The sequence below is a fragment of the Chroicocephalus ridibundus genome, chromosome 12, assembly GCF_963924245.1.
Source record: "Chroicocephalus ridibundus chromosome 12, bChrRid1.1, whole genome shotgun sequence".
Lineage (NCBI taxonomy): Eukaryota > Metazoa > Chordata > Aves > Charadriiformes > Laridae > Chroicocephalus > Chroicocephalus ridibundus.
In genome coordinates, this window is record NC_086295.1 from 3,743,339 (window position 1) to 3,769,893 (window position 26,555).

General features: G+C 46.8%; 1 protein-coding gene across 4 annotated transcripts in view; it reads right to left on the bottom strand.

The window, feature by feature from the left end:
- The window catches only part of CHRNA4 (cholinergic receptor nicotinic alpha 4 subunit), a 44,962-nt gene extending 18,742 nt beyond the window's left edge, over positions 1-26,220 (bottom strand). Inside the window, exons 1-4 of one of the 4 annotated variants that reach the window (XM_063350154.1) lie at positions 26,195-26,220; positions 9,771-9,911; positions 3,621-3,800; positions 2,198-2,349 (exon numbers count right to left, since the gene is read on the bottom strand). In XM_063350154.1, the coding sequence (XP_063206224.1) occupies positions 2,198-2,349; positions 3,621-3,681 (213 nt within the window). In that variant the 5' untranslated portion in view covers positions 3,682-3,800; positions 9,771-9,911; positions 26,195-26,220. Of the gene's footprint in view, positions 1-2,197; positions 2,350-3,620; positions 4,183-9,770; positions 10,040-26,194 lie in introns of those variants that run through there. The other 3 variants (XM_063350155.1, XM_063350153.1, XM_063350152.1) reach the window with 3 other exon arrangements.
- Positions 26,221-26,555: the final 335 nt, after the last annotated feature.

Below are 26,555 nucleotides of genomic sequence, written 5' to 3' on the forward strand. Positions count from 1 at the left end.
GCCAGTGGAGGAGGCTGCCATGCCCTGGACCAATGCTTGGCCATCTGCTTCACTTTGTAATTCAAGCACCTGAGGGCCTCCGCCACAGTCCCTGCTCTGGAGATCCCAGTCTCGCAGTTGCTGCTCTTTACTGGAATTTTCCCCTGTGGGTGGTGCAGACCCTTGTGGAAGCTCCTGCCCATCACTACCCCTGGGGCCTCTGCCACCCTCCTGACCCAAGCAATGCGGGACTCTGGTCCCTTGGGTTTATCGCGTAGGGGGTTTGCAACGTGCTAATGACCGATTGCCTCCTCCGTCTGCATGGCTGCCTTCTCCTGCGTGGAGCCAGCCCAGAGGGCTGATGGTGGTGTTGCACTGCCCGGCCTCTTTTCTCAAGGTCACCACAGCACGTGAGGTCCTGCACGTGAGGTCCTGCAGAGACACAGGCTTAGGAGCCCAAACCTGTTCCTCAGCGGCTGCTCCTGGACACATGCTTGATCCCTTACCACTTCTTTCTGGCTCAGAGAACCCTTAGCACACCAGGGTGAGGTAAGGACAGGAAGGGATGTCGAGTTCCACATTGATTTTTGTCCCCCTCCCGCCCCCTTTTGTCAGCAGGAGCTGGAGTTTGAATACGGCTCTGATTTCTCTTTCAGACTTTTTGTCGTTGGGAGCTGAACGTCGAGTCTAACAATTGCAGCGGGGTTTGCACCAAAACAGTGTCACTGTCGGGAAGGGGGAGAGACAGCGGAAGCGCTGCGGTGGTGGCAGGGGGTGTCAGCAGTCCCTGACCACACAGACTGGGGATGAGAGCTCTCCTCCAGTCATACCCACCGGCCCCAGCACGGAACTGCCTGCTATTGGCACTTCTAACCACTGACATGATTTTAAGAAGATTAATTCTTCTTAAGTAAACTGGGAAAAGCACTATGAAGCAGGTGTATCGATCCCATCCTTCCACGATTCAGCAGCTGCATAATGGAAAGTCGCTCTCATGCCTCCACAGACACTAATGTCTCATCTTTAGTCTTATCAATTATTCAGATCAGAACTGTACAACTTCAACATTAGCAACTGCAAACAGCCCCGGATCCCTCAGGCTGACGTAAGAGAGAGGAGGGGAATAGAAGACCATTTCTGGACTGCAAAGCTGGAAGCTGATGCCTTCTGCACAAGGAGATGCCACTCTCTAGCAACTAGTGTCTGATTGACCACCTCCCGCACCACCTCGGCTCTGTTTCCTCTGCATCTCAAAAATACCCCAAAATATAAAATGTTGTGGAGAGTTATGGTTGTCCCACACCAGTAATGTCTTCAAGTTGAATTACACTTTCTATTATCACCCCATTTACTCTGCCACACAGCAATACAGTACACAAATACAGTAGAAAATGATGGAGATCCTCCAAAAGCGAGGCTGATACTTGTTCAAGAGATGTGTATCTGCACAGACACACTGACCTGGGAAGCGTTGCCTGCAGACAGGGACAGGAGAGAGAAGCACGTGAAAGCAAGATCTGCACAAGCTAGGAAGCCTGTGTGTGTGTGTGTAACATCTGCAGCCCTGCAGGGATCTCCTTTGGGTTCAACACTTGACCCCAACGCACTGTGATAGAGTAATCCTTTAAATACCATTTCAGTCCACATCGGTCCCGAGTGCGAACCACTCCGTTTTGTACACGGCATATGCAGTTTGCACACGTGTAACTTCTATCTAAGCAAACATTCAGAAACAGTTTTCCTGTTAATATCTGCCAGATTAGCTAAGAACCCTCAAAACTTTCATTTGCAGAAAGCTCTTCAGGCAAGCTGTCTTCCAGAGACGCGTAAACCACTGTTCCTGCTCGTGTAAATTAGTGTTAATAATTATGGCTCAAATTCCAAATTAGTTATTTTTTTTTTTCTTATCCTGGGCTCTCTGGCGTTACCAATTGCTCCACTGCTCTGACGTGATCAGTCCCACGGGTTTTGATAAGGAATTTGGGATTTTGCCTATACCAAACAAAGAATGAAGGATCCACTTTGATGACCAGCTACTCACATGAGTCATCCCTCGTTCCAGCAGAGCTTTCTGCGTGATAACAATTCTCTGCTGAGGGCAAAGTCTTCCCAACCCAACCCTGCGTCAGCCAGTAAAACCTGCGTGCCCCAGGAGCCTCTCCCTGAGCCCCGACCCCGTTCATCTTGGCCATTTGTGGCACAAAGGGGTTGCACTTACAACATCGATGAGCTGGGCAATGGACAAGCCGAAGCGGACGAGGACCACATCAGAAATGTTGGCGACGGGGCGGGACCACTTGTTATAACCAGAGAAGAGTTTCTTCAGGAGACGCTCCTCCGCGTGGGCTCGGGTTTCCACGTGGCCGAGGGCTGCGGGGAAGGCGTGGGGCACAGCGGCGTGAAATGCGCGTGGCTCCAGGCACCGGCATAGCTGGAGCCTTCTCCGGGAGGGGACCCTGTGCTAACCCCAGCGACGGGCAAGTAGGGACACATGGGAGGGCGATGCCACCTTGGTGACTTGCCTCCCCGCTACCCCAAGCTTTGCCTTGTATTTCTCACCCTGTTCACCCACCGTAGCCAATTCCCAAAGTAGGATTTCCATTGCAGAGCAGGATTGGTCTGCAGAAAGTGGGGGCATCAGTAAAAGCATTTGAAAAACACTATCTGGGCCATTCCGCCTGAATCCGGTTTAATTTTTATGGCCACTTTGTGGCAAGTTTCTAGCGCTGAAGTCTGCAAGCAGTAAAGAGGGATGCTAAAAGGGCAAGGCAAAAACAAAAAGGCAGCCTCCTGCTGGGAGCTAGGGATTTTGGATCAGATTTACACACAAAAACTGGCACCAAATCCATCAGAAAAAAAAAAAGAAGGCAGACTGAAATTCAGCTTTTCAAAAAAACTTCATAGCTGGTCTTTCACAAAAACGATGGGTGAGGAAGAGGACGGGGTAGAGAACAAATTGGAAAACAAGAGCGCGGTTTCCCTCAATAATGACTTTAAAAGTTGGAGGCTGCAAGGAGCAGCCCTGACCCTGCACGTACGCTACGGGAACCGTCGGAGGTGCCTGTTGGTTATTAAGAATTAAAGCCACCTTCCTTCCAGGGGGCTGCCAGGGGGCTGCCAGGGGAGCTGCGCTCCTGTGCCGGCTGTACGGAGGCATCCTCCGACGGGGACAGGGGGAGAGGGAGCCGGGGGCTCTCCCCCCATCCCTCCTGGAATATGGCTCCTACTTAGTCTTTAGCTGCCCTGGATTATACAAAGGGAAGCATTAGCTGAGCGCTGGCTGTGCTCTCCCCAGCCGGAGCTGTAGCCCGGAGACACATTAACACACTTTACTCAGGGAAGAAAAACCCAGGCAAGAAGCAGGATGCTGAGCCCCTGCCTGTGTTCTCCCTCCTGTCCCCTTCCCCACCGCGGCTTTAACCCTTTCCCCATCAAATCAAGCAAGGCGCAGAAAATAAAGACAAAGCATTGCTCAGTGGAGGCTGGTATTTAGGGGACCCGCAAGGATGGGGCAGGAGGATGTAGGAGCAGGGGAAATTCCTCGCTGATAGGGACCAGTCGTCGCAGCATGCCTTTGAGAGGGCTAAGGGAGAAAAGAGCTAAAGAGCAGAGCAGGGGTAGAAAAGCTTTCTCAAACTTACCGGGGAAGACGCTGGCACACAGCAGGAGGAGGAGGTTTCCTTTAGACGCAAGAAATCCCATTGTGGAGCAGAGCTCAGGCTCTAGTATGCAGAGTCTCCCGTCAGGGCAACTTTTCCTCTCTGAGTCTCTGGATCCTCCAGCTTCATTCCCCTAAACTCCTTTCTCTCTCTCACCTGTCTCTGGGAAGAGATAATAGCTGGTGGTTTGTTTGGTTTTTCTTTGCTCTTCTGACTGATTTCCAGCTCTTCCTCCCAGAAGGATGCTCTTCCCTGGGACACAGGTGCAAATATACTTGCAAGAGATGCGTGAAAGCAGAAAGCTCCTGTAAAGAGACGCGAAATGCCCAGCCTGCCTGGGCTCTCCTGCCTGCTCCTCTCCCCTTGCCTACGGGGCGCTTTGGCTGCTCGGTTTATTTGTTGCTGCTGCTGTTTTCACCCTTCCCCCAGCCCTTTGGGCAGCCTTTGCTCAGACTCTGCTGCTGACGGGCCACCGATGCCCACGCCAGCCCTCGGTGGAGCAGAGAGGGAGCACAGTATGTTTGTATATTTAATGTAGTTAGACCTGCCCACCTCCCGCTGAGGAGGAGGAGGAGGAGGAGGAGAGAATCTGTGCTCTCCAGCAAACAGGCTGCCGGGAGGAAAACTTTTAGCATGAGAAATAAAGGGGGAGATCCAGAGCCCAGCTGCAGCCAGAGGTGGTGGGTATGGGGCCATCTGGGACCTTTATAGCACCTGAAGCCCAAACAGTTCTTAATTAATGGAAGCTGTCTGTTTAATCTCGTCCAAGCGCTTTTCAAAATCACTCCTGTAGATGAACAGGGTAATTAGCCTGAGAGATATTTCTGGCCTGGGCATGTGTCTCTGCTGTCGACAGTTGTTGGGCTGATGAAGCTGCCCACGAGAATGGGGCTCTGCTCTGCTCGGTGCTGCACAAACACGTAGTACAAACACAAATATTAGTCTCTGCCCATAGGCAACATGCAAATCAAAGGTAGCCTGAGTCAAGAGGTTACTTGAATATATCTATATACTTGAACATACCTTAAAGATACCACAAATAACTCCAACGAAGTCCTGAAGGTTTTTTTGTGGAGGAAAAGATAATTCCTTGTGTTAGCTGGAATTATCACTCCAGCCCTTCATCTCGCATCCCTGATTCCTCGCACGGGAGACATGGAGTAGAGCCCTCTCTGTTTCATTTTAAAACTAGCTTTGATATTAACACAATTACTTCCACACGGGTAGCAAATGGATTTCTTTTTCAGGCAGGGGTAATTTTGCCAGCTGCAAAATTAATCAAAGTCTGTTCTAATAATACTAGCTACATATTTTATGTATAATAATTTCCCTACTCCTGAAGCATCTCAAATATCTTCCAATATAATAGATTGCTGGCTGAAAATGGGGAGGATGAAAACCACAAGAGAAATTAGGTCTGTAGTGAGATTATAAATAACATCAGCATAGTACCAAACTCGACTTGTCTTATCTTTTCTTGTCTCATCTCTTCTTCAACAGTTGTCAGCCTTTTTGAATGACAAACCCCACCATATTTTCCACTGGCTGCATGGACTCCTGTATGATTTGCCTGCCTTGCTCTCGGTGTCCTGACCCTCATAGCAGCACCTGAGCACCTGCGACATGCTATAAAAATCTGTAGTGCTCATTCCAGGGAACCATCCAGCGTTAATTCAATAAACAGCAGATGTGAGATCAAGTTAACTTAAAGCTGAAGCGTGGGTGACATCCTGAGAGCCAGGTCCTGTGCAGCACTCAGCACCTCTCCTTCCCACAGCCAGCAGTAGGGGAGCAGAAGGGCAATCCTTCCTCATCAGGGTATAACCAGCATCACTCAGTCACACACTGCAACCACACGTTCCCAAACACCCAGGCAGCAACCAGAAAAACCCATTTCTTTAAACCTCTTTGCTCTACGAACCCCGGAGAGGGGGGGACACATCACCTCAGGTTGAATGCTCCTCAGCTCCTCGCTGGGTCTGGTGCTGTGCGGTTCCTACCCAGCGGCCTTCGATGGGGAAATCCTGGGTTTCAGCCCACCTCGTTCCAGCGACAAGCACCAGATACAACAAACCTTACAAATTCTCAAAGGCTCGTGGTGGGAAATAGGATTTCTGAAGGCCATTTTTCAAGGAGGCTGGTACTCTGCGCAGGTCACATGTTGGGCAGCCAAACCCAAGGGACCCAAGATCAGCTATTCCCTTTTGAAAACCTTGGCCATAAATAATACAGGTATCCTTGACTACAGGCCCTCCTGCGCAGAGCTGATTCAAATCCCATGGACAAACCCCATCCATCTTCACCTTGCCTCGCTTTCTGTGCTGGCGAGCAAGGGAGCTGGCGAGCAAATACTGCCTTCAGATTAACCCTATAAATAATCTTGATTAAAAAAGGATTTCCTTCTTTTGGAAATTAATCGTAAATCATCATTTCCTCTAAGTGAAAGGTTTATCCCTCACCTCCCTGACCCTGGTTTTATATGATGTAGGGAATGAGCATATTTTACAGAGGTTTCTGTGCCTTGAGGTGACCTTGTTAAATCTCACTGCCAGCTTCTTTCTGCATCATTGGGCCATAACGAAATTTCCATCAGCTCCTGTGTGTATTTGGAAGGCAGTGTCGTCCACTGGTACATGTGCGAGGGACTTAGTCTGACTGGGACAAAAGAAGCCATTTAAAGATTTTAATGATTTTTTTATTGTGGGAGAAAGCTGCTACTCCGGGTTGATACTCAGGCACCTGGCTCTGAGCCTCCTCATTATTATTATCTTCCCTTGTCTGAAAAAGACGTGGATAATTTGGGTAATCCAGATGTTCACAAAAACGGAGTGCACACATCCCAGCTATCGAAGATTGAAAGACTGAACTAAACGGGACTAAGGCAGTGTTTCCCCCAGGGTTTTCAATGAAGTCTCAGACTTGTCCTTGGAATAAGGGCAAGGCAGTAACAAGCTCAGGTTCAAGACTTTTGTGTCATTTAGTACAATTCCGTGATTTTGTGAGGATCCGGTAACTCTGGAAAACGCTGTCTTGCATTCTGCACTCTGGCATAAATTTTCCCCATTTTAGCCCTTTCTAATTCAACATGGAAATAATTCAACTGCTGAAGGAGGCAGACGCACGCTGCACTAACAGGGAACCCTAGGACTGCACGTTTCCTATGAATTTGCCCTCTCTTTCTCCATGGTCTTGTCTTGGATGTCACTGCCAGCTCTCCAGGGCAAGCCCTTGGCCTCTGTTTATTTTGTAAAATGTCATCTGCATGTTTGAATCTACAGAAGTGGGACATAATAATGATAATATCTCCTTACTCGTTCCCTATTTGGGCTCAACACAGGGGACAAAGCCAGCTAATGGAATGCTTGAGAAACATCCTCTTTGCATTCAAATGTGATCTGATTTTTTTATTTCCTTCTGTCCGCTCCTGTGATAAAGTTTTCTCTCTTCTGTTCCTAACTGCTTTGTCTTCAGCAGAGACTTCAGGTGAAGCAAAGGCAGCAGGAAGAAAACCAGCACTGAAGGGGGAGAGGTGTCCTTTCGGTGAAATGTGTGCTGAAACGAGCAGAGCAGAGGGACGTGCGAGGCTGTTTCCCTCTGGGGAAATCTGCAAGGTACTGCTGGCCTCGCAAGAGTGACTCTGATTTATTCAGATGCATTTCAGATTGTCTCTGCCAGAAGACTTGAAAGACATTTTTATCTAAATCAAACATTTTTACCGTGTAAGAGACTTTTGGCCATGCAGGGAATCTGAGACACCTGCACGGGAGTAAAAACGGCAGAGAAAAAGCAAGTGTAGTAATGATTATTTCCAAAGCAGTAGATATGGTTATGAAGCCCAGGCTTCTCCCAGGCTTCTACCCTTCTTGGAAGTCGGCTGTGGAGTGGATGGGTTTCCAACCATACAATACTACTGTAGCCTACTATTATTTCCTGGAGCACCCTCATGGCAATGATCAGGGTCTGGGGACAAAGGCGGTGTCATGGCTTTACAACAACTACAGCATCCACAGCGAGAACCCAGCTTTCTATTCGCAATGAGCAAATGCATCTGATGTGAGAGGCTCCAAAACTGCATCACCCACGTGATTCCTTTCTAGACTAGTTTCCATCATGAAGTGCGCACAATGAGCAGAAAAAACTGGCAGCCCCTTGCCTGGCAGCCCGGCCCCGGCTGATGGAGGCCACCGCGGGCACAGGCCCTCCGGCCTGGGCATCACAGGCCTGACCCAGGACAGCCACCACGCTTCCAGCCACACGGAGATGCTTATTGGGACATGGAGCAGATAATACACACACTTCACAGCAGGGCAGTATTGCTAATGCAACATCTCTCCCTCCTCTCTCTGAGCTGATTAAGATTTGAATCCAAGCGCAAGAGCCCTAATGCATTAACCTATTGTGTTGCCTTGAAATTCTCACGCGTTACTGAGCTGGGAGTTAAGGGAGCTCAGTACCTTGCAGGATTAGCTCCATAACAAAGCTCTGGGGAGCATTCAGTTGTAATTTACCTCTGGCCAGGCTGCGCTGATGAAGAGCAGGGGGAACTCTCTCACCATCTTTGTCTCCTGGCTGGTTCCCACCTCTCTCTCCTCCACAGCTGTGTAACACGGTGACAATCTTTTTCTCCGACATTGACTCATGGTGTCAAACAAATGCACTAATCCAGACATTTCTTCTTCTCTGGATTTCTCCTCTTCCTGTTGCTCACTCAGGCATATCTCGGGGAATTTCTGAATAAGGTTCATTATTAATAAAGCAACAAGGGGATTTGTGATTCTAGCTATGCTAAAACATAGCAACAAACAAAGTGAGCCAACCATTGAAAACAGAAAGGAAGCAAAGCAGCAAGTCATGGCCTCATTAAGGCTTCCAGCTCTGCAACTATTAAGGACCTCATGTTACAAATCAGATGAACCTCTACGACTTATTTGTAAATGCCAGACTTCATTGTAAAGAGCCCGTAAAGAGCAAGGAGGCAGCTTTTGCTTCTCTCGAGATCCAAGAAGATGGATTTTTAAATTAGAGAACAGAAGCATGTCTCTCCAGACAAGTTTGTTCTCCAAGGATAGCTTTGGTTTCACTGCTCAGCTTTGTAGATCTAAATTAGGCTCTTGTCCTTCCTCACCAGAGGGCAAATGCTGCCCAATTTGTTTGCTAGAGAAATCTGGAGTTGACTGATTGACAAATCCTTCCCCTTTTCTCTCCATAATCAGCAACTGCTGTGATCTGTAGATCACATCTTCCCAACCAGCACAAACCTGTCCGAGGGCTCTGCACGCTACAAGCAAAGCAGGGCTTGATGAAAGCCACAGCATAATTAGCCAGATGAGGTGGCTGAATAAGTTACAACCTCCCCCAAGCTCCTGGCCTGATGTATTAATATGAAGTGAAATAAATCTGTTGAAAACCCCAGGCTATGAACATCAGGGGCTCAGTGGTGCACGTACCATCTGTCCAGATGGAGAACAGGAGCTGAGAGATTCTCCATCCACCTCTGGTTGAATCAGTGGAGCTCAGGAGGTGCCACCCTTATTTGAAGCCCTTGATCTCAGTGCATAGACACGATCTAGAACATCCATGCCAGGCATTAACACCCTGAGCAGAGGTCGTTTTAGCCAAGCATGGAGAGCAGAGAGGGCCTTCAGAAGTCTGCTTCAAGCGCTCTCACCAAGGCTGCTGTGAAGGCAGGGATGAGATTTGCCAGAGACAGACCCTGCTCCAAGCTCTGTCTTGATGACTTCAGGCTTCGGTTTCATGCCCACATCAGTGTGACTGTGATCTGTGTCCTCCGTGCAAAAATCAGCATTAAAAAATGCAGTCAGTGCTAAAAACTTGGTCATAAATATTGTGCTTGGCATCAAGCTTTGGCCATAAATATTTCCTTGGTTAACCAATAGGAAATGATAGCGCTTAAATCCCAATTATAGTTGAGTAGTAACTGGCTCACGCTCATTGGCACTGGGGTCCTGTCTTTCTTGTGTGGGAAATAAGGGCAGTTTTCCCACAGCTTCTGAAGCAACCCCAAAATGATGATTTCTGGTGATTCACAGAATTCAACAGCATTTTGTCCCTGTTGAGTTTGGAAAGGCTAGTATGAAAAAGAAAAATATATATACGTGTATATTTACTTACTTAAGCTCTGTCCAAAAGCTGCCCGCAGTAGAGGTTGTAATGACAGTTCTGTTCCAGCTTCTTATTTTTTTCATCAGTTCTCATTACTGGTTGGATTCATTCATATATAGCTGACAGTCAGGATGTGAATCTTCCAAAGTACTGTCCAAACAGGAGAGGAAGTTTTTTTTTCAGGAAACCCAGGGAATTGGAGGTCGTTGAGTTGCTGCTGTCCTGTCTGGTAGACCGGCTGTAATCAAGCCAGCTGAGATGGTACCTATTGGTACCTATTATAGAGCCTGCATTCAAAGTTTTTTATAAAAAAAAAAAACAAACAAGTTTCAGAGCATCCTTTTTTTAATGGCTGACAGAGAAGCTGCGGCCACACTCATCATAAGGGCACCTGATCCGGGTGCTGCATCTCTCAAATGTGCACCTCGGAAGGTGGAGAATGGGCAGCCATAGAATCATAGAATGGTTCGGGTTGGAAGGGACCTTAAAGATCATCTAGTTCCAACCCCCCTGCCCTGGGCAGGGACACCTCCCACCAGACCAGGTTGCTCCAAGCCCCGTCCAACCTGGCCTTGGACACCTCCAGGGATGGGGCAGCCACAGCTTCTCTGGGCAACCTGTTCCAGTGCCTCACAACCCTCAGTCCAAGACCCCCAGAAAAAGATACCATAATAGTCTGAATTAGGGCCCAAGATCCCATCTCCCTTCACAGACCCCAGCACATCTCTTTCTGAAAAACAGATAAGAAAGTCTTTCGATAACTGGGATGGTAGCACCTGGTCTGTCTGCGTCCATCACCCACGTTACTGGTACCTTCAGGCTCACATCTTCTTTCTGCTCATTAAGACACGAGCTTCTATTATTTTCCTGCTGACTGGCCTACATGAAAAGAAACATCAGCCATCTGTTACTCCCACAGTTTTCTGGATCACAATGGTTTCCTTGATTAAGGAGGAAGTTTTTCAAAAAAGCACCCGTTTCCCACTGATTTCCCAAAACTATACTGTCTTCCTCTAAAATTACGGTTTCTTCGCCTGCTTTCAAAGCAGAAGTCCTGCATATTAATAACACACCGGCTTCTACTTGGGTCCAGATTCACTTACAGCGCGTGTTTTTGTACAGCAGTTATTTACAGCACTACGTCCTGCTCAGCCTGAGCAGTGGAACACAAACACTTGGTTTCAAGTGTCTTGATCTTTGGAGATCTGGAACACGCCCATCAAAGCATTGTCTGTAAACCACAACAGCCTCTTGCTACTTAAGAACGTGGTTAATTTTTCACAAAAATATTTTATCATGATGTCTTTGGGCCTCATCCTGCCACTCTAAATATCCAAAAGTGTAGGGATATTTATACCTGTGATGCTTCTTATTTTGCCAATTGGGCTGGCATGACCACAATAAGTCCCCTCCCATCATGATGACTGTAGAGCTTGGAATTAGCACGAACATACTTTGATGTATTTTATTCCTGATTCAATTCTTCTTCTTTTGGCAGAGACTAACGTCCCATATGGCCTATTGTTGGACCCTGCACCAGCTGAAGGGAAAGCATCTTTGATTGACACTTGAAAATACCAAGTTGTGCCTTTGGGCTGGCTCAGGCTGAAAATGCTCTTGGCAAATGGAAATAGTCATGTCATTTTTATTTTGCTGTTCAACAGGAAGAAGACATTTTCTACACTGAGCGATATACATAAAAGTTTATTCTCTACGGGGATAAAATATTCCTCTTTTGATCTCCTGTAGCGTATTTCCGACTAGAAACGGGTTTCAGATCAGACATTCAGCTCTGAATGGGACTTGGGAGAATAGAAATCCATTCCCAGCTCTGGCCTCCAGGTTCAAAAATCAAATGGCTCCTTCCTTTACAGAACAGAACCCTTGGCCTGAACGATCTCCTGCTCCATGGGCCTGAAACCCTTGCATGGGATACCCACAGCCAGGGTGCTTTCTCTCATCTGTGAGGAGTTCGACTGAACTCTTGAGAATGAGCTGGTGGTAGAAATTTGAAGGAATGGGCGCTGTTGTATTTCCTTTTGTATACCATCTCCGAAAACACAGTGACATGTCTCTACTCGCTTTCTTTGAAGTCCTCAGGACTATCCAGACCTTCAGGAGTAAAAGTTCATCCGTTCTTTCAAATTTTGGCATGGTGGACTAAGAGAGAAATGAAAAAGGACTCCACAGACTATTTCACACAAAACTAGGTACGAATAATGAGCAGCCAATAAAAAAAAAAAACCCTATCCTTGTTAATAGCAAGGCTTGTGCTAACATTTTTCTCATAATCCTGATGAAAGGATTTTGGTGCAGTCAGAGTGGAGCTGACTAATTTGTGGGCTGCAGCAAGAAGTAAAATTCATGTAAAAGAAGAAAAGATGGGCATGGGCAAATTATCCCTGCTCCTTGTCCAGAAAGCGCTCACAGTAGAACATTTGGATTCCTCAAATATTCTCAGTTGTGGTCTTGTTATTGGCAGGGAAACCAAACCAGGCTCTCGGAAGAGAACATTGAAATCATAGATCACGTCCATTTCACAGGATGGAAATTTTGGTGGATGCAGAGCTGTTCCCGTGTGGAAACAGTTGAGTTTGACCCTATGGCTTAGGTACATATAACATATTACACACATACAAACTCCTTGAGCAAATGAGTTTTTCAATGGAAATCAGACAGACAGCTCCACACAGCACAGAATGGAAAAAGAAATAAAATAAAAATCAATCAACTATAACAGCAAATATAAAAGGCTGTGCTGCCAGGACCTACGGGCCATTTTGCTCTCTGTAGTCAAACATCTCCAGCAGAAGGGGCTCCTGCAGTGCGTCCTTTCTGCCCGAGAGAGATTTCTCATCTTTGTCCTTAATGAAGACTCAAATCATTGAGCTGAGCTTTGAATCGTGCAAGGGAAAAAGCGCTGACCGCTTAGCGCAGAAACAAAAGAGCCCACAAACATGAGTCATACTCCAAAAAGCAGGAGGTTTTCTTAAAAATCATAGGATTAAAACATGTATATGACGTTCTTTTCGATCCTCTTTTGTCCTGTTTTACAGAGAGCGTACACTTCACTTCTCGATGGAGACTTTTTACAGCTATAAGAAAGAAAAAAAGCCCCGGAGGTTCTTAGATGCTCATTTAACTTCAGTGGCCGTGGCTGTTGATGGGACAAGGCAAGTCCTGCCGTGTAACCCTGCGAGCCGGCAGTCCCAGCTCTCAGCCCTTTACCCGGCAGCAGTGTCCACCCCTCTGCCAGTGCCGCTGCCGCATCCTCTCAGGAGAGCAGCAGGCTTAGAAAGCCAAACCTCTGGCCCCGTTTCAGCACGGTTTGCTCTACTCCGGCAAATGTTGCATGCTGGAACTGTGGAAAACTTGCTAGATTTGAAAACCCACATAACTAACTTTGTTGTTGTTGCTGCTAGGATTCGCTGCTTTTTATTTTCTTCTCCCACGAGTGAAGGAGCTTTGGAATTCATGAGTGTGTTTCGTTGAGGGATATTTGCTTCAAAGGGCTGCCTCTGTGAGCAGACCCAGCCATTGTTTGCTCCTTTATTCACAGAAGGCAAACACAAATGTATAAATTATGCAGGCAAAAAAATCAATGAGGCTTCTGAGGGGGGATTCACTGAAGCTGGTTTTGAAGGCAGAGAGCGGCTCAGCTCTGCTACCGCCAGTGACTCATAAGTACCAATCACACCAGCCCTGCAGTTTATTAACAATCAAGTCAGGTCCCGTGCAGATTCTAATATCGCAATCATTTCGGCAAGGTGTAAATTGCTAGGTTGCGAGGACTGACGTTGCCCGAGGCAAGCTATCAGTTTTGTGGAGGGGGACGGGAGATCATTTGTGGGAGAGAGAGCGCAAGAGCAGGCAAGGGGCTGACAGCCTGAATATTTCCATCAGGATCCCAACTGCAGCAACTGCAGCTTCAGTCAAAGACAATCATTGCTAGGATACAAGAAAATCTGTCCAGAGCCATAGCAACAACTTATTACGAGCAATTCCCCAAACATTCCAGGGGATGGTTCACCCCAGATCAACACCTCAAGGTCTTGGTGTTTATCCAAGATCTAGACATCCGTACACAAATAATCTAGCTGGTAGCTGTGAAAAAAAAAAATTATAAAAGGGGGAAGTAGCTGCCTATAAAAATGGTCCCTGCAAAGATCTCGGTTTAGGTGAGATCCAAGGGGGTCAGCAGTGTTGGTCCCAGCGCAGGGGCTCAGAGCCACGCGCACCCTTTTCCTTTACGCACATCAAGCTGTGCATCCCTGGCAAGGCTCTCCTTGCCCCTCAGATGCCATCGCCGTCTGTGGTGGAGACTTTAGCCACACTTAAGGAAACACTGCACCGACAATTTAAATTTGTACCCCATCTCCAGTGAAACTGTTGGGGGTTTGATGCAGCCAAGGCTAGAGATGGCCCTTGGCTGGCTAGGGGCATCCCTCGCAAGGTAGATGAGGGTAGGACCTGTCCCACCGCATCCTCCTGCACGGCCGTGCTGGACACAGTAAAGATTTCCATGCAGCTGGCAGGATCAGCAGTTCATAAATGCCAAGGCCCTAGTGCAGCGGAAGCATATCAGAGGCAGAGCCAGAAGAAATCAATCGGAGAAAAAGACATTATCGTAGAAAACCTCCCCTTTTACAGCCTTGAGAGAGTCAGACGAACCTTCCAATGCCCTTTTGACCTGCCTTTTTGAGTGCTGCTGTTTGCTGCCTCCTTTGTTTGTTTGCTGCAGCTCAGTTTCCCCTCAGACCAGCACCTGATAAGGGAGCGCAGAGCAGTGTGTCCGCCTTGGGACAATATCTGTGTCAAGGGGTTCAGCTGCCACTGAAAAGGTGTTTGCACTCAACAAGGATGATCTTTAGAATCATAGAATTGCTGAGGTTGGAAGGGACCTTTAAGATCATCGAGTCCAACCTTTAACCTACCCTGCCAAAAGCCACTTCTAAACCATGTCCCTAAGTGCCCCATCTACCCTTTTTTTAAACACCTCCAGGGATGGTGAATCCACCACCTCCCTGGGCAGCCTATTCCAATGTTTAATAACCCTTTCAGTGAAAAAATGTTTCCTAATATCCAATCTAAACCTCCCCTGACATAACTTGAACCCGTTTCCTCTCGTCCTATCACTTGTCACCAGGGAGAAGTGGTCAGCCCCCATCTCTCTACAACCTCCTTTCAGGTAGTTGTAGAGGGTGATAAGGTCTCCCCTCAGCCTCCTCTTCTCCAGGCTAAACACCCCCAGCTCCCTCAGTCATTCTTCATAAGGTTTGTCCTCCAGACCCCTCACCAGCTTTGTAGCCCTTCTCTGGACACGCTCCAACACCTCAGTGTCCTTCTTGTAGCGAGGGGCCCAAAACTGAACGCAGTACTCGAGGTGGGGCCTCACCAGTGCCGAGTACAGGGGGATGATCACTTCCCTAGTCCGGCTCACCACGCTGTTCCTGATACAGGCCAGGATGCTGTTGGCCTTCTTGGCCACCTGGGCACACTGCTGGCTCGTATTCAGCCGGCTGTCAACCAACACCCCCAGGTCCTTTTCTGCCGGGCAGCTTTTGAGCCACTCTGCCCCAATCCTGTAGCGCTGCGTGGGGTTGTTGTGACCCAAGTGCAGGACCCGGCATTTGGCCTTGTTGAACCTCATACCATTGACCCCAGCCAAGGTCAACTGACTTTACACCCAGGGCTAACCATGCCAGAGCAACTGTGTGATTTGGGCATCAGCTGTCGGCAGGGATGAGCGTCAGGGTTTGTGGCAATCCTGAGCTCTGATGCCCCTCGTCTCGCAGTCCAGGGTGCCACCATGTGTTGTGCTGAGACTGACTTGGCAAGATGCTGACTTCCACCAGGATCGCTTAAAGATATCTGCACCAGGCCAGAACAAGACAACACGTGCCAGAGCATTTACCTGCCTCTGCATCTGGACAGTCAGCCCCGAGCGAGGTGAACCTGGGAGGAAACCAGGCACATTTGTTTTGGGCCAAGGTGAGGGAAGAGCACACTTCTGAAGATCTTCATCCAAAGGCTTCGGGGCTGGAGCTGCAGCAGTACACGGGGTTGGGAAGAGAGGGTGGGGGAATAGGAACAGGGTTACAAACACTTGCCCAGAGCTGCTTGCTGAGGTTTATTTCATTTTTAAAAGGTTTACTTGCCAGGGAAGGCTCCATGCAGCTGGTGTGGTATCCACAGGACTCTCTCTAGCTCCTTTGTAAGCTCCTGGCCTGAGCCCTTTTAAAAACAGGTTTCAAAATAAAATTCAGTGATGCAAAGGATAGGGGACTTCAGGGAGAAAGATGACTACTGTAGAAATTGGCTTTAACTCAGAAAGGCTGCAAAGGCTGAGACACAGAGATCCCACCCCTGCTGTGCCCGGCAGCTATGCTGGTCCTTCGGAGCAAGATGCGTGACCGGACCCTGGGACAGTGGGAGCTTTGCCGAGTGCCTCCCAGCTGGCTCCAGGCACTGGTTTCATTATCAGACCATTTGATGTTTTTGTAGTTGTTTTCTTTTTTTCCCCCCGAGGCTGTCAGACACCCATTAATCATATAGTGACAGGTACCATTGCCACTGTTGTGTTGGGGCTTGACTAATTGCAGCGCATCAAAGCCAAGGGAAGTCTAATCGCCCTGTGTGAAAACCAAATGAAGGAACAGGGAAATGCCCCATGTTTGGTGGTGGATGTGGTGAGATAGCATTGCCAAGGACTGGTGCCCAGAAAAGCTGGGATGCTGGTTTGGGCATAACATATAGAGAACAGTGCTCCATAGGGAGCATTTCCAATGTCACCCTGCAAAGGGAAGGGGCATTTCTGGATCAGATGCTGCCTGGAGGTGGCTTGGCATTGGGAGCAAGGGAATGACCCATGGGGTCTGTGCTCAAGGTGACACAGCCGCTCATGGGCTTCCTTAAGAAGGCTCAACTCAATGCTTGACTGACTTTAGCCCTTCCTTGGACAGGGATGAGCGAGGTACAGGGGAGCTATTCACATCTTAAAAGGCCAAATTACCCTACGGAGAAACACTCACCAGTGCAAAGACCTCCAAGTGCTGTATAAATCAGAAAACAGAATCATGGGCTGAGCACAGTCCCTGTGACACGTCCTCCAAGGCCTGGGCGCTTACTGAGAGCCTGCACTTGGGAAAGCCAGGGCTGACAGCATCTCCTGGCAAAGCTGGGATGCTGCTGCTACCAAAGCACCATCCAAAAATCAGAAAGTGGCCAGCATCAGTCCTGGGGCACTTGATTCCTGACAAAATAAGACTCCATGCCAAGCAGGACAATGAATTCCATGAGGATCCACCTTTTTTAGGCTGTGGTCCGCACCCAGATGGTGCCAGCCACACTGTCCTCCCAGCTCAAGCTTCTGGGAAGCGGCTGAATTTCCCTGCATTTCCCAGATTTGGCACCCACCTCCAGCAGGACAGTCCCTTTCCCCTGGGCCCCCATTTTAATTTACCACCTCCCTTCCCCAGATCTGTTCTCCTGGCAGAGGATGCTACATATGAACGATGCCACACGTGAATAGAGCTGGGAACCGGCCTTTAGGGGAGGGAAAAAAATGTCAACCAGAAAAGTCCGAGTTGGTTAAGTGTGCACAAGGGAGGCTTTGTAAGCCTAATTAGAGGTAATTAGAAGTCCTCCAAAGCCATCCACCAAAGCCCCGTTGAATATTTATTGCCCTATTAGGGACTGTTCACAGGTATTCTTCAAGATGACTCAGTTTTTGGGGGAAGGCAGTGATATATGTACTTTTAAAGCAATTCTTTTCCAGAATTGCAGTGTGCTGTGGCATTTATATGATTTTTATAGGTTTTTTTAATTTTATAGGGAAGGACAATGACTTTTCTTGGGATATATATATATATGAGAGGTGACCTGACCTTGCCTTAACAGAAGCAGTGGTTCGCCTGCTGTTTCTACAACAGTTTGGAGATACATTGAGAAATCAAGGTGTTATTTGCCCCCTGGGCTGTGTGTAGCATTCTGTGTAGGCTCAGGGAAGCCACTAGTCATTTCAATCTCTCAGGAGGAGGGAAAAAGCTTCTGGAGCTAGAGCGTGCAAGTCAAACAGTGACATGCATTGCGCAGTCACAGCAGCTGCAGATTTAGCGATGCTCGCTTGTTTGGGTGATGGGCCCTGAAACCATTAGCAGAGAGAAGGTAAGGCTGAGTTGCTGGGTTTTAGTCTGGGCTGGAAAAGCGGGGTTTTGAAAGTCTTTAGTGATACCTGCCTGACAAAGTGCTACACAGGAATAAAACTTTCTGAGCTCGATTCTCATGAGGCTTGCTTGTGAAATGCCTTTCCTTTAATATTACACATTGTGGAGCCAGAAGAACATCCTATTCTTTATATTAATTCTAATATAAATTTGTAAACCTGATATTTGCAGGTAAAGTCAAAAAGGAGTTTAAGAAATGGCAAGCAAACCAAACATGAAAACAAATCTCAGCATCGTCTTTAAAGCCTCACGATTTTAAGCTTCTCTCAGGATTTTTGAGGCACTGACACACAGGTTTGCAGGAAGGGCACTATGCACAAGTCATTCCTCCCTCTCCCACCCACCCAGCATCGCATATTGCCCCCAGTAAAGGCAACTGCCCCATCTGCACTGGAACGAGCACCCACATTCCCATGTGAGAAAGACTGAACAACCAACTGAGGCAAGGAGGAGAGCGAGGGAAGGAGGGAGAAGTTTAACATCTCCAGAAATCCCAGCAAGAATGAAAGCTGCTGCAGGGCATGAGCTATGCAGAGGGATGGGGTGGGATTCCAGTAGCTTTTGTGCTTTAGTTTAAACACAGTGGATGTTCTTTGGAATTAAAGATCATTTACCAAAGTGGGTTTTCGTGCTCCTGACCCAGAGACCAGCAGAGGTGATACACAAGGCTCCACACACCCAATAGCTTTGCTTCAGCAGTTTCAGCACTGAAAATGTTTGACACATCTCACCATGCAACCATGAGAACATACAGGTACCTTGAATGTTCAGGCTCCATGTAAAAAAAAACCCAAACCACAACACACCACAACTTAGCCATTGACTCCTACACAGCATCTATCCTTCCGGGGAGAGGAGCAGAAAAGCTTTAGCACACTTGTGGTTATACAAGCTGCAAATCAAACCTCCTTCCGACATGCATCTCTGGAAGACACACAAGATAAATATAGAGAAGGCAGTATCTCAGCTAATTAAGCTCTCACAAAGGTGAACTGCTGAAAGTTTAATCAGCTGGAGCACAGCTCGCCCATGTTCCTACTGCAAGGGTGTTTAAATCAAAGTCATCTTCATCTGGATCTAATTTGTAATGTACAGGAATCTGGAGGGGTGTTGGAAACGGCACTTCATCACAAGCATGGGGAAAATAAGGTAATGACATCATCAGGGCTCCTCTAGGCCATGTGTTACATTTTTGTGTCGAAGTTACTCATCTGTTCTTCAGCTTAACATTGTGCCTGTTTTTACTGAACATGCTCAGCTCAAAAAATCCTATCGCTCAATTGATTTCAAGTTTCAGTCCTGGTTTAGTAGAAAAATGCTTGGAGAGCGGCAGCAGAGGGTCACGGGGGGTTGGGTGACTCTTTGCTAGTGAATCCCATCATAGGGGATCCAACTGGAGGTTACCTGAGCTACTGGTTTGCTTCCACACAGCTTGAGATGCTCAGTGGCATTTTAAAGAGAAGGTAGACCGGAGTTTTCCAAGAATGGTAGAAACCTGAGGCAGGGGAGCAGGGCTGTAGGTAATCGCGCATGACCACACGTTTCACCTCATAACCACTGTCAGAGCTGCTGATCCCAGCCAAGGCTCTTCCCAAAGCTGGAGCAGCACCATCTGCTCTACATCAGCAGTCTGGTGCGGGTGCTGCCACGTGCAACCGGGAAACTTCATAAATCAATACAAGTGTTACTTTTAATTAAATCTCAAAACCATCAGCTTTGCTAAGATAAAGTGAAAATACTAGACATCAGCTGAAGACTCTCCAAAGCTTGAGAGCAGAAGTGATCAAATGCACATGGAAAAGAAACAAACACACAGCAACTATTAAGATTTGCAAGTTAGCTTCTTTTCTTGTGTCAAAGCTTTCTCCTCTCAAAAGTGCAAATCTTCCTTTGACAGTGAAGCATGGACTGGGACCAAAGTTTCTGGAAGCTCCCAAAACTTTTTTTGCTCCCCTTAAAGAGGGAAAGTCCACTGCTGGCCACCACCAGCCCTGCCTTCCTCCCCAACCTGAGACTCGCCCACACGTTTACAAGGAAATAAGAGCACAGAGAATTCCAAACAGGTTTCTAACCCTTTCCCTAAATTTTGCCTCTTTCTGCCTCTCTGACACAACCTACTGTGCAGGTTCCCTCATAGCACACTGGTGCCTCTTTCTCTGTTACTGCCCATCCCACAAGGCTCTGAGCCAGACGGTGGGAAGCTCAGCAGGAACATCCAAGGAAAAGGGAAGGTCAGGGACCACCATCACGCTTCTTGAGCCCAACCCTGCTAAACAGGAGATCCCTTGGTTCAACATTAATGATCATTTTCCATGGGTAGAAAACCAGCATTTTACTAGTTATAGTAAATAGACTCCTTAGCTGGACAGAGAGTGGCTATGTAAATGGATCCATTTAAATATACATCAGTAAAAAGACATCTTCCCTCCCTCCTTCCTTAGATTTCAAAATCAAAAGGGTATCTTAATTCTGTCTGAACACGTCAGCTGTTTTGGTCTCCCCATATGCAAGTTCCCACCCCACAGTAAGTGAGAGCTAATTAGAAATGGTTTGCCATGAGTGATTTAAAAATATTTTTTTCCAAAAGCAAGCCTTGTGAGTCTGAGGCTGTCCTAGGCTCGAGTAATTATAATAATATTTCTCCCCTCTAATGTAATCTTTCCCACAGTCCTTTGATTCCACAGTAGCATCTTCCCACCAGTATCAACAAACAATTAGTATTTTTGCTGAAACTTGTTTACGCTTGCTATACTTTAAAATGAACAGAAGGTACGGCTTCTTAAAAAAAAAATTAAAAAAATTAGAGAGAAACAGAATATGCTGGTAGGAAGGAATTACACAGTGCCTGGAAGAGAACAATTAATATCCTCTGTGAAGTTGAGTAAGAGCCACAAAATTCATTTGTATCCTAACAGGATTTTCCTTTATGAAGGAAAACATGAAATATAAATCAGCGATTGACATTTCTCCTCGGGGAATAACAGAGAAAGAGTGACACATGACAGATGGCAGAAAAGTGACAGTACACTTCGCAGAGATGTTCAAATCATTTGTTGACAAGGAGGGTTTAAAAGCTTGAACAAAATGAGATATTTCTGCTCACACATTTAGTCAGCTAGCGTTTAACCGGTTTTGTGATGGAGGCAGAAAAACGCTATTTAAAGTTTCTGAAGATCTGAAAAAAATAGCTCACGGATGAGCATTTTCTTTAAAGTCCAAGTTGTGAAAAAATGATAACGCATTGGCATAACATTTTCTCCAGGATAAGACTTGAAAGCCAGCACAGGAAATAGGTTAAATAAACATAACTTTACTGTCATAAGAAATTACAGGTTTGCATTTTCTCTGAAGAATTTTTTTTTATTTTTAAGCAGGCAGTAGAAACTCTTTAAAGCCTCACTTTAAAACCCCATATATTTATATACAGACTATACATATGTGTGTATATATGCAAAATATATTTTATATATAAATAGATAAATAAATACAAAACCAGACACATATATTTCATTTTATTTTCACCCAGTAAGAGGGACACTAGAGTCTGAGCAATGAGGAACAGTGAGAGGAAACTTCAAAAGGTGCCAAATGGGATAGGGGACAGATAAAGAGGAACCAAGATTCAAAGTCCAGTCCACCCGTTCCAAAGAGGTTTCTGAGGAGTTCAAGAAGACAATACAACTCCTGCGTTTATTTGTGCAAACCAGCTTTGCAGATGCTTGCAAAGCCCAGTCTGACAGGAACAGGTTTGGACCGTCCCAGACTGGTTTCCCATTAGAAGAGAAGTCAGTGACATGGGGTCTTCAAGAGCTATGGAAAAATTGCTTCTTGTAGACAAGGTGAAGGATTCCTATTTAGTGCTGGTTACAGGTTCCTGTGATAGCCATGGTAAAGCTGAGCTGGCCCACACCAGAGAACATTTGATGTCTAGAAACTGTCTTCGGAGGTAACAAATATGATCAGGCAATTACAGTTTGTAACAGTCTGAGAAGCCACCAGTCAAGCGAAACCCAGCGAACAGCTATGCGTGTCTCCAGCCCACAGTCAAATATATTAACCCATATAATTAGCTTGTCTGTGGACTCAGAGCATGCATCTGGTCAGGTGAGACCAGTTTAACCTCAGTTTAATCCAATGCCACCATTTGCAGTCATCTTATGAATGATTTACATATCTTAGGGATGAGTCTTCTGCTGCACACAACAGTTTGCTCCAAGGACTGCTCCATCTGGCAGGGCAGCCCTCTTCTACAGCATTTGCAGGCAACGACCTGCTATGACCATGTGTAAGAGCACCATCTGGTGACTCTTCCCACAACAAGAGCACCTCTCTTCTTGCAACCTGCATGCAATAGGTGGGAATGGAACCTCCAGAACATGATGCTGCTTGCAGTTATGCATCACCCATCTGGCCAGGCAGGAACAGGGGATTCCCTGACCAATCCCTCCTGGTGCAGCTGAGAACAGAGCCTGCTCCTCTTGGTTTCAAGAAGTGGAAAGTCCTGTATAAAACTAACCAAACCACTGTTGCTATTTGCCTCGAGTTGTATCAAATGAGTCTTATCAACTCCACCACCCCACTTAGGTTCACCTCCTAGCTGCAATGGTTTTCCACGGCCATTAGTATTCAGGACAAAGTTCCCTCTCTTTAATTGTGCCAGCAGTAGATGCTTCTTGCTGCATGAACTCTAGCTCTTTTGGTTTGTTTGGTTGGGTTTTTTCCTGGTTTGTTGTTTTTTTTTCCATTATTTTTTTTTTCCCTCCTCCCCACCTTTCTCCTCTCAGGAGTTTGTTGCATTATTTACTGGATGCCATGGGGAACACTGGGGTTTGTCATTTCCTTTCTCCTCCATTCTCCGAGAGCTTGAAAATGCATTTTACTTATTTTGCCTGTTCTGAAAACACAGGCTTTTTTTTTTTCTGTCCATAAGGACCCTTGCAAGATCCACTATTGCACAAACACTAACATGAAGCACGTTGGTTCTGAGCAGGTCTCTGGGTATTTTTGTGTGCCTGTTCAGGAGCTTTGACCCACCAGCTCTGCATGAGCAGGACTGTACGCAGATGGTTTCAGCAGAGCTGGTCTTGCCTTAGGGTAGGTGAACGGATGAAGCATTCTTCCAAGGTCTGGAAGTTCATGTCTTCCTCTCTGTTCCAGGGATGCGGCCCACACAGCAGGTGCTTCCCAGGGTTTGTTTCCCATCCCCCCCCCTCAAGCATAGGCAGCATAAGCCCCCTCCTCCCTGAGCATCTTCCCACCCAACCGCTCAGACTGTCTTCACAGCCTCCTCTCCCCAGCGGGGAGGCTCCGCCATCCCTTCCAGCCACCTTACATCCCACCTTACATCCCACATACAAGGCAGCAACATCCCAGCCTGATCACAGGGAAAAGGGCTTCTAACAAAACCTGCCAGCTACAGAGAATAACCCCTGCTGTCACCCCCGGCCTTTCCCTGTGGTGAATACACATCATCGCGCACTGACTGGACCTCAGAGATAAAAAACAAGCTTAACACTCCACAAGAAAGCATAAACTCTTGCGAGCAAATCATGGCATCGTGCTGGAACCATTGCTTACTCCCCTTGATGAATGCATCAGCTATGAGCCATTGATCCAAGCGAAACCTTCGGCTCAAAACCGTGCAGACCAAAAGGGCAAAGTCAGGGTAAGAGCCCAGGAATTCTTGGCTTCTGGCCATATTGAGACAGGCTTTGGAAGGCACCCCAGTGTAACACGTATTTTGGGGGAAGAAAGACAAGGAAAAAAGTGACCTATGCTGTGTTATCCTAATTTTCCGTTCTTTCAAGAAACCTGGAATGCTCCGACAGCTTTAAGGAGACTTCATTGCTTGAAAATTGTTAAATCTGTCGGAGATCTGTCAGGGTTGCTTTTTGGCGCTGGAAGCCCGTTTTACCCACCCAGCTTATTTGCTGTGGGTGCTAAATAGAGATACACTCGTTGCTTTGTTCTTTTCTTCCCTAGCAGAAGTCTCAACAATTTGTTTAGATAAATTTGGATGAGGTAACCCATGCCAGCCCTCACTTAAGGGAGGGTATTGAACAAACCAATAGAAGTATAAGGTGTCATTCATCAGCCTCATGCTTGCTATGAGGCATTAGGTTTTACTTTTGCTGGAGTCTTAGCTTTAAGTCATTCTTCCATTATCTGTTTGCTGTGATCTAGCAAGAAAAAAAAAAAAAAAAGAGAGCAACAAACCAAACATCAAAGCCTAGCCCAAATATTCAAGGGGACTTGGGCAGCAATAGCTAAAACTAGGTCCTAAAACCAGCTAACCACACTTGTGGCTAATCTGCTTTGACAAAGGAGTAAATACAAACAGTATTTACAAAACATTTAACAATTTAACCCAGAGTTTGTCAGAGCCCAGGCCTTAAATTTCAATCAGGTACCAGCAATAGATTAAGGCTGGCTCTGATGGATTGGTTGACCTGTCCCACAAGGTCAGAACCAAAGCCAGCAGATGATGGATGGAAACTGGTTCATCTGCTCCCTTCCTTATTAAATTTAAAATTGCAACCGACCACGAACAGGCTCCAAAAAGGACATTTTTCAGCTTTCATCAGAGCTCTTTTTCTGCTTTCTCCAGATAGAAAAGAAAAATCTTTTATCTAGGCACTTTTAAATACAATATGCAGTGAGCCAGAAGCACTCAGGCAGGACAGGGCCAGTGGGATGTGCACATGGAGACCAGCAACGGGTGGTTTGGCACTTGACAGCTGTATGACCAACACACTCAGCTTTTGCAGCATGATGCAATTTTCAAATCTAACACTTAAACAAATAATAATGAAAATAACTAGCAGAGATACTTGACAGCCTCTGCCTGAATAAACCCATACCTACACTTAGTCTGGAGCAGATTTAAACTCTTGAGAAATGGGGGACCTTCCTCTTAAGAGGATCATTTCCGCGCAGGATCTGCTGCAGAGTGGAGTTTGAGGTTAATGTTCCACCTCTTTAAGGAGGAAATAGGAGGCTGGAAAGGCTTTAGCAGGAAGGAATTCATTGAACCTATGCAAACTATGAGTTCTGTGTTAATAGGGTTACAAAGCTTCATAGGCTTATGGAGAGATGTGTGGGTAGAGTGAGTCTTTTAGGGTTATTGAGCCTAGTGTCTGGTTGGTTGGGATTATCGTGCAGCAGAGAACTGTGATTTCTGTGTGTTGTGAGTGTTTGTTTGGGGAGCCTGGAGCATTTCAGAGAGAGGACCACACTCACGTTTGAGCTGCTCATTCAGGCTGCGCCAAAGAGGGTTTCTAATTCCACCTCCTGTCGTGCCCCAGTTCAGCGGTGCATTGGCTCGGTCTTTAGCAGATGAATTTGCTGAGGCCGGAGGGTCAGCGCAGCAGGGAGATAACCATGCCCGGCAGGAATGGGCCATTTTATACAGTTCATCAGCCATTCTCTCACATGCACCAACAGCATAGCAATAAGTTGCTTCCACCCTTTCCTCCCCTTTAAAATACAGTATCTTTATTGCAGGGACCACCTCACTTCTAAGCTCACGAAAGAGGTTTCAGCTCAGTCTGTGAGATGAAGGATCTTTCCAGAAAGTACTGGGGAAAAGCACCCCAGGAGGGGAGAATATATGCTATAAATGGACTGTGAGACTGGAGCACCCACTTGTTACCATCCACAGGGGAATATTGTTAACTGAAGTCTTTTAGGAGGACTCTCAACACTCAGACATGACTTTCTATGTAAGCACTGAAGCATATGCGGATCTTCTCATGGGTGTGTTTGACAGAATGCTTGAAGTTTAGCTGGAATCTTGGTTTGCCTGATGTAAGCCTTCTGTACAAAGTACATTGCTCTGATTACACTTAGTCACAGCCACAGAGTAGTCAGGAGTTGTGATGCTGAGACCCCCAGGGTGCTCCTCCAGCCCTGCCCCGGGAGCCACAGTGGGGCTTTACTAGCACTCTGTTCAGCAGCCCTGAGCACAGGGCAAAAAAAAAGAACAGAGAGAGAGCCAAACAGCAACAACACACAGCCTACAGGCAAGAACAAAGCCCTGCCTACAGCAGGGAGAGGTTTCCCCAGCACCCATACAGTTTCAGAGAACATCCATGAAATATCCAGGCTACTAATTCCTCAACAGCAGAGATAAGAAAGAAACAATCCAATTACTTAATTCTTCTTGCCAAATCAGGAAGAAAAACTACAACTGAAGTGCTGTTCACTCACCAAGTAGTAAGCACCAGGAAACCACCAACCACCTCTCCAGGACCAGGTGAGCTCCTCCCGGAGAATGCAAAAGGACAGATGCATGCTGGGCACTGAGCTCCTATAAGGCGGCACCTAACGAGCACGAGTTAATATAAACGAGGTAACTGTGGAAGGCAATGATTGCTGCTAGGGAAAGGCTGTCCTTATAAGCGAGGGTAAATGTTGTCTGAAAATTCAAATGGATTTGTTTTCTTTTACTTGTTATATTAGGAGTCAGGCAGGAGGTCAAGCTGAGCTTCCCGTTAGACCCAGCTCTATTCTGTTTCTCTTAACTTTTCTGTTTAAGAAAAGAAAAAAAGGAGGAAGAGCAAGACTGGGG